The sequence below is a fragment of the Phocoena sinus genome, chromosome 20 (assembly GCF_008692025.1).
Source record: "Phocoena sinus isolate mPhoSin1 chromosome 20, mPhoSin1.pri, whole genome shotgun sequence".
NCBI lineage: Eukaryota > Metazoa > Chordata > Mammalia > Artiodactyla > Phocoenidae > Phocoena > Phocoena sinus.
Genome location: NC_045782.1, coordinates 45,969,982 through 45,982,416, shown reverse-complemented (window position 1 = coordinate 45,982,416; position 12,435 = coordinate 45,969,982). Strand labels below are relative to the sequence as shown.

The following is a 12,435-nucleotide window of genomic DNA, read 5'->3' as shown; positions in this document are numbered from 1 at the left end:
ACACCCGCCCCGGAGGAGAGAGTTCCTGTGTCTCCTCCCCGTCCATCGAGTGTAGTGTCTCTGTGTAACACAGGCACATTTCCTCTGCTGTTGCAGGACCCCACTTCCTGTAGTTTCTTTTTAATTTGCATTCAGGAAAATTCACTCTTTGTCGTGAACAGTTCTGTGGGTTTTGACAGATTTGTAGGGTTGGGTTCTACAACTTCAGTACCAAACAGAATGGCTGTCGGGTGGGAGGGCAGCACCCCTTTCAGGTGATCTCTGTGTGTCTGAATAACCCTTTTCCAAACATTTCCTCTGTGGGCTGATAGGAGATGCAAATTTACAAGTCACACTTAGAAACAGCACTTTGTCCCCACTTTGTTTTCTGTTGTTGCCAAAGCCGACTGGGCACTTAAGTACCTTCTGGTTTGTCCCCGATGGTTGAGGGTGATCACGTAGTGAAGGGAGGTTTCAGTGAAGCTGGTGGACAGTGTGAGCCTGGGGGCTTCCTTCTTGTGGAGCTCGGTCGTGGTTTGGCTGGTGGGGGTAGGACCATCAGAGCTGCTTTCTGTGCTTGCCTACAGTTTCTGGGGAGATGCAGGACTTATCGCTCCTGCTGGCCTCCTGGGCCCCGCTGGCTGCCCACGTGTTTCTCTGTTTGTACCTGTCATCCTGCCCTGACCCTGCCGTCCTCGTCCTGCCCCGTGAGGCCCGTACACGAGGCCACCCTCCCTGTGACTTCTGCTGGCTCTCATGAAGCTGGGGTTGGCCACCCTCGCTGCCCCATGAGCGTCTCTTTAGCTAAGGCCCCTGAGCCACAGATGGGCTTGTGGGCATGTGGAGGAGGGAGACTATGGGGTCAGCGTCCCAGGCGTCTGTGCAGATTCCCTTTCATTAATCGCCTTCCCTTTTTCTCACAGCGCACTGGTGATCGCTGCCGTGTTTGACCGAGATGTAAACTGCAGGAGAGCAGCCTCTGTAAGTTTTCCTGTCCTGTTCCTTTTCTCGAGGGTGTGGGTGGCTCTGATCTGTGACCGGCTCCCCGGAGAGGCTGTGGTCACCGGCTTGTGAAGCAGGAGGGACGCCCAGGGGATAGGGGCCCATGGAGGGTGGCTCCCACTCCCTCTGGGTCCCAGCCGAGGAGTGGGCTATAGCCCGTGGAGGGTGGGTCAGGATGGGTTGCCCCCGTCCAGGTGGGGATGGAAAGGGGGCCTGGAGGGTCCACAGCTCAGGAGTGGGCAAGTGTGCACAGTGGGTGCTGCTGTCTGTTTGACGAGTGAGTGTCTGGCCAGGGATCAGCATTGCAGCCTCCCTTTTTGGTTGGTGGGGTGACACGGAAGCGCAGCCTCCGTCCTCAGAGGCAGGGGCTCCATCAGGTCACAGAGCCCCCTGCTCCCTTGCAGCTGCTGATGGCCTGCCTGCTCTCTGTTCCCTGAATTACATGGGGTCCTTGAAACTTTCTGGTTTCAAGAAAAGTTTCCCAGGAAAGCTCAGGACCTCATCTGTGTCCTGCGGTTTCTCTTTTGTCTTGAGCATCAGTAGGAAGCCTGGTGATTCTTTGAGAAGTCTTCACATTTGTGCCCTGATATTTACCCTCAGGCAGTAATTGTAAGACTCATTGAAATACAGTAAGAATCGTTTGTTAAATCTGTCCTTAAAAATTACCTTTTGGGGAATTCCCTGGTGGTCCAGTGGTTAGGACTCCGTGCTTCCACTGCAGGGGGCCCAGGGTTCCATCCCTGGTCGGGGACATAAGATCCCACAAGCAGCACAGTGTGGCCTAAAAAAAAAATTATATTTATATTTTCTTTTCTGTTTATTGGAACCTAAGAGCTAATTTTGGGAAGCAATAATAAAATCAAAGCACTGATACTTTTTACCCTAGGGAAGAGGTGAAATAAAACGACAGAAATAATTTTTTTTTCAAGTTAAAATTAAAATCCTTTAAAATCAGCAGAAATTCTTTGCATTAAACACCACCTAAGTGACCCCTGCTTACCTAGTGGTGCAAGGCTAAGGCAGTGAAAGGTGCTTTTGTTCGAAGCTCATTTGAAAATGTCAGGATCAAGTCCCTAATTATTGGGGATGAAATTTCTCTCACTGCAAAGCTGCTTCCTCGTGAAGAGGTGTTTCGTCCTTTTTGGCTCCTGTTTGTGCTCACGTTTTGTGCTCTCCTTGGGAGCCTGCCCAGCAACCTCGGGCCTCTTTCCCCAGTGCCCGGGAGGTGGGAGCTCAGTGAGGGTGGTGAGCTGTCTTCTCTCTCCGTCCTGTGCCCTGGGGGCACCACCTCTCCGGGTTGTCAGGTGCCGGGAGGCTCTCACCACCACCAGCAGCCCTGGGAGGATGGCCTTCCCGTCATACTTGGGTGTCTCGGAGAGTGACAGACTGGAGGCCCACCCGGTTAATCACGGTGAATATATTTATGAATTTGTGAAAAGATGTCCCATTAAGTGGTTGTTCAGTGCTAGTTGTTGTACATGTTAGAAAGTGCCCAGCAGGCCCCCAAATGTGTCTCCCCAGCGGCCACTGGCTTCTGGCGGCAGGTTCAGAAGGAGGGAATGGGGCCAGGGAGCCACGCTTCTCTTAACCTTAGATGTCCTTGAAGCCTGGGTGTAGCTACGAGTCCCAGTCTTTTTCTTTGGACGCCGAATTGGATGTTTAGTACTAAACCCCGTATTATTTTTTGATGTGATACATGTGGACTCACACGGTGTGACCTTTGGGACTGCCTTTCCTGCAGCACGATTCCCAGGGTCCATCGAGGCTGTGGTGGTACTGGCAGCCCCTCCTTCCTGCCCTTCTCTGGCCGAGTCACGTCCCCTGGCTAGCTGTGCCACAGCTGCCTGAATTGTTCATGTATTGTAGGGTCTCTGGGTTGTTTCTGGTTTGGGACCATTAAGAATTAAGCTGCTGTAAACATTCATGGACAGGTTTTTGTATGAACACAATTTCTCTTTCTCTGGGATAAATGCCAAGAATACAATTTTGGGGTCATATGGTAGTTGCATGGTTAGTTCTGTAAGAAAGGGCCCTGCTGTTTTCCAGTGGGGCTGCACCATTGTACCTTCCCTCCATCATTCTGTCAGTGATCAGTTTTTCTACGGCCTCACCAGCATTTGGTGTTGTCATTATTTTTGCGTTAGTTACTCTGATTAGGTGTGTGATGATAGCTCATTGTGGCTTTAACTTGCATTTCTCTGATGACGATGCTAGTGATGTTGAGCAAGTTTCCATGTGGCATTTACCACCTGTATCCTCTTTGGTGACGTGTCTGTTTAAGTTGTTGGGGAGGGGGAAATTCCTCCCCCACACCAGTCCTTCTTGGTGGATTTTGGCTGGTCTAGTAATTAAATTGACACGAGACAGATTAACGGGAGAAAAAGAAACAAGGTAATTCGTATACACGGAGGTCTCATAAAAATGGGACCACAAAGTGACCAAAGCAGGCTGTTTCTATATCATTTTCAGACAAACAGTTATTTGTGAAGATTTAACAGAGGCTCATGAAGAAGTGACAAGGTTTATTTCCCTAACTGGTGATGAGGACGCTTTCTCTCCTCCTGGAATGGGGAGGGTACCTTCACATGGGAGATTTATTCCTGCATTCACAGTCAGAGTGTTTTTAATATCATTTTTCTCCTACTGGCCGTTTCTCAAGTGACTTTAATTCAAAATATCAATATGTGGCTTGGGTGGCCTGCCCTGAGCCCCAGCAAAGTCTTCTGCCCCTTTTTTCACGGGGTTGTTTGTTTTTATTGTTGAGTTTAGGAGTCTTTTCTTTCTTGGGCGAGTGGTTTGTAGGTTCTTCCTTCCAGTCTGTGGGTTGTTTGCCCATCCTCTTTACAAGGTCTTTCACGAGAACAAGAGTTTTTTAAATTTTGATGAGATCCAACCTACCAGTTTTTTCTTTTATGGGTCATGTTTCTGGTGTCAAGTCTGAGAATCTGAGAATTCGTTGCTTAGCTCTCTATCCTAAAGTTTTCTCTGTTCTGTCCCATTGATCTGTGTCTGTCTTTTTGTCTGGGTTACCATGGCTCTCTAGTAACCCTAATACTGGGTAGAGCCATTCCTCCCATTTCTTTTTTTTCAACATTGTGTCACCATCTTAGGACTTGTGCTTTTTCATGTAAATCTCGTATTATTTTTTACTTTTTAAATGATGTCACCAGAATAGTAAATGTGTTCCTAAATATTGCATGTTACGTAAATTGGCATTATATCTTTGTTCCATTGCCTTTTGGTTGGTTTCATTTTTGCTTTAAAATTTTCTTTAATGAATTTATTGCAAAAGGTGCAAAATGGTACATAGCAAAAGTCAAGCCTCCCTGCTGTCAGTGTGAAAGCTGCATGAGGGCCCTTGGGGAAGTGCCAGTCCAGCTGTGCCTCCCCAGGGCCACCAAGTGTGAGGTCTTGGAGACGACCAAGTTTCTGGTTTTCTCTGTTACCTGCCAGAGGTGTCGGGTGCACATTTAAACATCACGTGGGGGTCTTTGTGTTCCGTTGTCTTGATTCCTTGTGCACAACTGCATGTGCTCCTCCCAGAGCCCCGCAGGGGATGATGAAGTTGAAGCTGAAATGAAAGCCCTAGAGGTTACGACCTCATTTCCAGGAAGCTCCTGCCCCAGGCATTGGGGCTGCGTCTGCAGGCAGGGTCACCCCTCCCAGGTGCTCCCTGAAGCCACCAGTCACCTGCCCTCTGACCTGTCTCTCTGGTGGATGGCGCGTGGCGATGAGGTTGCATTGTGCGCAGCTGCACGCCTTGGGCGTTTACTAGCTGGTGGCAAGAAGGTCCGCCTGAGGTTGCCTCATTCTAAGGTAATGTTTTGACCTTGTGAACAGCCCAGCTCTGGGCCTGTGAGCAGGACGTGGAGCATGTCCGTGGCAGGTCCTGGGGAAGGCAGCATGGCGAGACCCGGCACTCAGGGTCACTGTCCTGTGAGCTGTCCTCACACATCCCCAGGAAAATGATTTGTGTTTTGGGCTTTTAGTTAACCAAACAGATATGACTCTATTCTTTTTTTTTTTTTTTTTCCGGTACGCGGGCCTCTCACTGTTGTGGCCTCTCCCGATGCGGAGCACAGGCTCTGGACGCGCAGGCTCAGTGGCCATGGCTCACGGGCCCAGCCACTCCGCGGCATGTGGGATCTTCCCGGACCGGGGCACGAACCCGTGTCCCCTGCATCGGCAGGCAGACTCTCAACCACTGCGCCACCAAGGAAGCCCATGACTCTATTCTTATTTTTGTATCTAAGACCTTGAATTAGGCTTTGGTGTGAAGCTCAGCATTGGGCCGCTAAGCTGATTTTATAAAATTCTTAAATCATGGTTTTAAAGCACACCAGGATGTAAAATCAGAAAGATAAACCACCCTTGAGGCTCTTGAGTGGCCAGCAGTGAGGATCTTTATTTAAAAAACAGTCATGGCTCATTTGTCCTGCACTGGATTTGCTGTGCGTCCATCACTCATGTCCAGCGAGTGCACACCTAACTCACTGCTGTGTTTGTGCTTCTCTTCCTAGGCTGCTTTCCAGGAGAACGTGGGAAGACAGGTATGGCTATTTTCAAAAATCTTCATTCCTAAAACTTCCTGTAAATGTAGAAGTAGAAATAGTAAAGCTACAAACGTGGGTAAAGAATTTACCTAGAATAAGCTAGTACTTCACACTGTGACTTCCGGTCGCAGATTACCTCATAATGTGACTCAGGTGAGTGTTGACACAAGTTTTAAACAATTAGTTGTTGTTTTACAGGAAACTTGAATGTGTAAGTAATTTTCACACACGTCGGAAATCAGTTCCTTGTGCATTGCCGGGGGCCTTCTGATGTCAGCAGTTGCCCATGGGTGCTGGAGGGGTGTGGGCAGAGGAGCCTGGCAGGGCAGGGGCAGAGACGTGACCCCTGCCTGTCCCACGTGTGGAAGGAGCCAGCTTCTGCCTGCCAGCCGCCCCATGGCCCCTCCTGACTTGACATTGTGTCCCCGGCCCTGAACCTCTTACTGCGGTCAGCCTGGGCTGGGAGGTGTGGCCTTTATCCCCAAGTCATTCATACTGTGTGTGACGATGAGCGCCCTGGGACACGTGGCCAGTCTGGCAGCAAATGAGCCGTCTCAAGGGTCAGTTTCCCATGGCCAGGGGAGCCCAGGAGAGAGGTCTGAGCTATGCTCAGAAGGGCTCCAGGAGAGAGATCTGGGCTGGAGGTGAGTGCATTGTGGGCCTGGGGATCAGCAGGTGATACTGGGGACAAGTGGTGATGGGCCTTGAGGGGCAGAGGTCAGGCTGCAGGACCAAGGGGAGCCCACGCAGAGTGGCTGCTCAGCAGGTGGGAGGATGGGAGAGGTGGGCGTGCACAAGAGGGAAGGCTTGGACAAACATGGGATTCCAAGACTCCTGCCTGGACGTCTGCGAGAAAGCGTGCATGCAGGGACTGTCCCCTTGGATGCCCTTGAGTCTGTCAGGGTTCCCACAGCGGGGCCGGCCTTGCTGTTGAACCGGGGCCTGCGTTCCCAGTGCTGAGTCCACTCGCCCTTCCTGGGCCGCCAAAGGCCAGGGAGAGGGGGTGATGCTGCAGCTGTGGCTTCCACAGAGGTGTCGTTTGGGGCACGGTGGGAAGTTCTCCCGGAAGTGTGGGCTGCTGGGTGAGGTGCCTCCGTCCACATGGCCTGGGTGTTGGCGAGGGGTCCCCCAGCACTCAGGGTGGAGCAGAGAGAGGAGCCTGCGGGGCTTCAGGCTGGACCAGGTCTGTGGAGGGCGGCCGACCTGCTGACCTTCCATCAAAGGCGACAGAGCAGCCAAGGGGCGGAGAGGAGGGAGGCTTAGCTGGAGGTTCTGCAGCCTGTGCTGTGAGCTGTGAGCGTGTGTGGGAGGGGCTGGGGCCTTGAGGTGTCCAGTTCTGAATGCAACGTTAAGGCTAAACTGATGCCAAGATGGGTCCAAACGAAGTCTCGGATTCCACAGTCATTGCCAAAGACAGAGGGAACCAAATCACTCATCTTGAACTTGAATTCGTGCTACCTTGAAATTGTTGGGGTGCTGCCTCATTCTGCGGGTGTGCTTGTCTGTGGAAGGAGCCCAGTAAGGTCACAGCCTTTCTTCCGTGGCTGGGAGGTGACTGAGACCCAGTATCCTTGGGTGTCCCTTAGTCCTGAATACCTGGAGCCCTGAAAACTTAGAAGAAAGCTGGTCACTAGACAGAGATGCCAACCTCGGGCGGCGACAGGCTTCGCTGTGTCAGGCCAGCAAGTACTGCCCGCAGGACGAGGGAGGCTGACAGGGAGAAATGTGGGGTTGTCGAGGGGCCCGCAGGCCAAGGTCTGGGCCTGCAGAGGAGGGCGGGGCTGTGATCAAGAAGGGAACTGCTGGAGGCTGAGCCAGGGGAGACTGGGTACCCTGAAAGTCAGAGCCCAGGAGAAGAGGTGTCTCCCGCCCACCTCCAGCCCCCACCGCACCCCTGTCGGCAGAGCCCCGGGTTCCAGAAGACACCAGGGCGGTCAGGAGCTGGGCAGTACTGCTCCCTGCACAGTCGGAGCGTGGGGGCCACTCAGGTTGGGGGGTCCATCAGGGAATGAAGGTGAGCAGCTAGGGTCCTTGTGCCCTTACCCTCCTTGTCTCCCCGTGCACTGGTGTTTATGGTAAAACCGGCCTGCGCAGTCCAGGGGAAGCCATGCCGATGTTTAAGAGGTGCGTACTGTGGGCCTGCACTCAGTGACATCCTTCTGCAGCTTGACAGGAACGAGGAGGAGAAAGATGTGAACCTGCCAAAGGAAATGGGGGCGTGGGAGGGGAGTGTGGAGAGGGCACATGCATTCCCAGACATGGGGCGAGGCTCTTAGCGGCCATGTGTGATGGACTTGCTGAGGGCATGGAGCGCAAGTGAGGGGCAGCAGGGGGCGTGTTTGTCCACGGCCCTGGGGTGGGATGTCCTCTGGGCTCCTGGGTGCAAGCACAGACCCTGTCTTTGGCCACCTTCAGCGACGGGGGAATTTGCAGGAGGAATTTGGTGGGGGCGCCCATCTCTCCGTCCAGGCTCACCTCTGCCCACCGGGGACTCAGGCCTGAGCGAGGGGTCCTGAGTCTCCACTCCCGGCTCCCAGAGAAACCTTGGGAGGGATTTGCTGGAACACGGCCCCCTCTGTCCATTCTGTCCCTCCTTGCAGGGATGAGCTGTCTGGACAGAGATGTGACACTTCGGCATGCAGTGGCTGGACCAAGAAGATCTTGGGGTGTCAGGAGGCATCTGAACGTTGCCCAGGGGGCGGCAGGCTTGGGTGGTGGAGCAGAGGGCACCACCTCCTCCTGCAGCCACAGTGGCCTTTATCTGACTTGGCCTCAGGCTGGTCTGGGGTGGACTGGAGTCCAGCAGGAGTCAGCCTGGCGTGCGGTTGCCTCTTGGGTGGTGGGGGGCCATCCCCTGCACTGAGCTGTGTTGGGAGACTGATTGGCTTTTAGGTTCGCTTGGGAACCAAACCTCTGATTCCGACATTGTGTCCGTGACGAACATGCTGGGGTCCGTTGACAATTTGGAGTCAGATCCCAAGTTCTTCTTATGCGGGGCTCCCTCGAGACGGTGTGGGAGGTTAGCAGTCAGTGGGTCCGTAGTCTACGGCTTGCTCAGAGTGGGGAAGGGCTCTGGGGACCCAGGCCTCACCACACCCTCCTATGGTTGGTGACAGCAAGGCATTCACTCCTTGGTCGAAAGTTTGTCATTTATGTCCTTTTAGAAAACTATTTGGGGACTTCCCTGGTGGTGCAGAGGTTAAGAATCCGCCTGCCAATGCAGGGAACAAGGGTTCGAGTCCTGGTCTGGGAAGATCCCACATGCCATGGAGCAGCTAAATCCGTGCGCCACAACTACTGAGCCTGTGCTCTACGGCCCGCAAGCCACAACTACTGAAGCCCATGTGCCCTGTAGCCCACACACCACAACTTTTGAGCCTACACACTCTAGGGACCATGCTCTGCAACAAGAGAAGCCACCGCAATGAGAAACCCATGCACCGTGATGAAGAGTAGCCCCTGCTCGCCGCAGCTAGAGAAAGCCCACATGCAGCAACGAGGACCCAACGCAGCCAAAAAAAAAAACACCTATTTGTCTTGTTTTCAGATTTTCAAGTATTGTTACCAGAGAGTGGTATCAATAATAACTTGCAGACTTCGGGGTGGGGCCTGGACCTAGGCTGGGAGTGTGTCCCTGGGTGTGTTAAGGGGGGCTGTCCCCAACTCCCCAACCCCCTGTTTCAGAGTCTGGTCCTGGGTGTTGGCTGTCAGGCCCCCACATGGGGCCTCCCAGTCGTCGTCTTGTTCATTCTCCTGCCAGCCATGGGGGGTGGGCTCTTGTCCAGGATTCATAGCCCAGGCAGGCACCGGCCCTTCTGAGGGGACACTGGGGTCCTTTTGGCCGCCGGGGCATGGGTTGAATGAAATCGGAAGCTTTAATTCTGCCGAAACCTGATGTCTTTTTATGGTGTGTGGTTTAAAGAAAGGGCTCTTACAACATTTTAAAGTTGAAATGCTTGAATTGTTAGGAAAAAAATTTTTAAGTGGTTCAAATAATTTTAGCACAGTGTCCAGCCTTGGAGAGGCAGTTAGTAAAGTTACCTGACTTGGAAGTCCTTGGTTGAGTTCGGTTAAGTGGTGTGTAGTTTTAGCTTTCAGTTTATATCATGCTTCTTTGTTCATAAAAGTAACATATGTGGATTTGATTATCAAACTTTGAAAATGCCTTTACTCAATAAAATAATTTTTGTCTCTTTTTTTTTCCCACTTTATTTTTTCATTAGGGCACTTTCCCTCATGGGATTGATATTTTGACCACAGCTGACTACTTTACTGTTGGTAACAGATCTAACTGTTTCCTGGTTATAAGGTAAGTTTTAATATTCATCATAAAATATAATGATTTCTTTGAGTCACAGATCGGTTTCCACCATTTGGTTTCTTCAGCCTGGAAGGTTCACTAAGGGTAAATTTATGGGTGGAAAGTTAAAAAAGGAATTGAAAACTTTTGAAACTTTTGTTTCAGACTGATTGGACAGAGTGCATAGTGTATGATTCTGTTTACATAAAACTTTGCAAAATGCAAATGAATCCAAAGGGACAGTAGCAGGTCAGGGGTGGCCTGGAGAAGGGGAGTGCAGGGTCTGGTCCTGAGAGGGGTGCTCATTTCTTAAAGAGGTATTAAAGAGTTTCAAGAACAGTGCTGTGGTGATTATTTTTCTCTTAAACCAGCCTGTTTCGTTGAGAGCTTGGTCTTTTACAGAGAATAGCCACAAGCCAAAACTGGGCATTGCTTTCTATATGGCCGCTGCTCCACTGGGGAGTTTCTCAGAATGAATTCTTAGATTGGTAGTGACTGTCCTTCTTTTTCTGTTTCAATAAAGTAGTGTTTCCCAAGTTGGAGTTATCTCTAGCCTGTTTATGAGATGAGTAAGAAAGAGGTATTTGAGAAATCAGGTCAAGGAATAAATATTTAACATCCCTAACTGTGGTTTGCAGAAATCACATCAAAACTTAATTTAAGTAAGTAAGTAGTGGGGCAGTGAGTCCACATGTCTTAGTTAACTCATTGCAACACTAATACAAGATGGGCATGATTTTATGAAGTGACTTATTTGCCTTAAATTGGGAGAGGAAACACGCCAGTGCTTTTTAAAATTGTTAACTAGTATGAGCCTTATGGGTAGATTCCCTAATACACCTGCTGTGCAGACCATGCAGAAACTACATTTCTCCATAACCAGCATGGACAGATTTTTTTTGTTTGTTTTTTTTTAATGTGGCATTTGGCCTCCTTCCCAGAAACAATCTTTGACCAAACACACTGTATTTTTAGCATCCTTTCGACCTTTCCTCAACATTTAATGGTCTTCTGTGCCTTATCAGTTCTTTCCTATTTTAATTCTGTTTCCTTTGATTGTTAATATTTGAACATGTATTTTACATGGGGAATCTCTTACCTTTGCCTGAGTTTCATGGGTAAAAGAACTCGTAGTTTTTGGCCTTGGCATGCTTTTCTTGTGGCTGAGGTCTCTGAGCTGGTCTGCGTTTCATAGATGGGCTGGCTCAGGGTCTGTCTTCCACAGAAGGTTCTGCACACTTCTGTGGATGAGAGGCAGTCTGTGAGGAGGGGTCCAGCAGTCATGGGGAACAGGGTCTGTGGCTGTACCCCATCACCACAGGGCGCTTGGGGGAGCTCTTCCCTTGCCCCAAGGCAGGGCCGACACCCGGGGTCCTGCTGTCAGCCTGGATGGCAGGGCAGAGGGGAGGGGGGCACGTGGCAGAGGGAACTGTGCCCAGGGAGCCTGGTGTGGGGTAGGGGACAGCCCTGCAGGGAAGGGTCCAGAGTCAGCCTGGGGTGGTGGGGCTTCTGAGCCAGAGTGGGGCCTTGGGTTGTCCTGAGGTCAGGGAATCAGGTTTGACGGTCAGATCTGCATTTTGAATATACCACTGTGACTGCGTTTTGGTAACTGGAAGCAAGGAGACAGGGCCCCCTTACAAGGTAGGGGATGATCAGAGGGTGGTCAGGGCCCCTCACAAGGTGTGAGACATGGTCAGGGGACAGCTAGGGCACAGGGTGGGGTCCTCTGGCGAGAGTGGGTGTGGTCAGGAGAGTGGAGGTGTTGGGGTGCACCATGAGGGAGAAAACGCCTGTGGGTTTTGGGGAAGGTCCGGAGCTCAGATTCACTGAACACGTGGGGCTCACAGCACATCTGAGTGGACGCGTGGGCCGATGTGCGGATGATTCTCCTGGAGACGGGAGTGTGTGACACACGGATGGGAATTGAAACGTGGATGAAGACCATCAGGTGGGGGGGACCAGCATCGTCTTACCTCTACTTTTGCCTCAGAGCTTTGTCACGGTGCTGGTGACACATGGGAAATTGCACGTATTTAATGTGTAGGTTCTGATCAGTGTTGACGGGCACAGAGCTTTGTCACCACAGTGCAGATAGAGACCCGTCTCCACAGGATTTCTGGGCGCCCCTTCTCCAGGCACCGGTCTGTTCCTGTCAGTCTGGGTCGTTGGGTGAATGGAGTCATGTGGTGTGGGCTCTGGGTGCTGTTCTGGCCGCCTGCGCTCTGCCTGCTCTCTCGGATGTGTCCTCCCTGCGTGAGTGCCCACGCGTTCCTAGTTCCCTCGTGTGATGAACCACGTTTTCCCCTGTGAGGGACGTCTAGGGGCTTCCAGGTTAGGGCTTCGATCACCTTCGTGTGCACGTCTGTCTCTGGGCAGGTGCTTTCCTTTATCTGGTTAAACACCTGGGAGTGAAGTGGCTGGATCCTGATTGTTTTAAGGAACTGCCAGGTGGCTTTCCAGAGTGGCTGCATCATTTTACCCTGTCCTTGCTAGCCCTTGGTGTGGTCAGTGTTTTTAATCGTAGCCATTCTGATGGATGTGCAGGAGGAGCTCATTAATTTGTGTTTTCCTAACAACTAATGACGTTGAGCATCTTTTCAC

The 12,435-nt window shown here is 51.5% G+C and overlaps 1 protein-coding gene across 3 annotated transcripts in view; it reads left to right on the top strand.

The window, feature by feature from the left end:
• TBCD (tubulin folding cofactor D) overlaps positions 1 to 12,435 on the top strand; it is a 177,890-nt gene that overhangs the window by 109,965 nt on the left and 55,490 nt on the right. For all 3 annotated transcript variants that reach the window (XM_032616855.1, XM_032616853.1, XM_032616854.1), the window contains 3 exons: positions 903 to 960; positions 5,502 to 5,531; positions 9,758 to 9,843. In XM_032616855.1, coding sequence (XP_032472746.1) covers positions 903 to 960; positions 5,502 to 5,531; positions 9,758 to 9,843 — 174 coding nt within the window. The remainder of the gene's footprint in view (positions 1 to 902; positions 961 to 5,501; positions 5,532 to 9,757; positions 9,844 to 12,435) is intronic.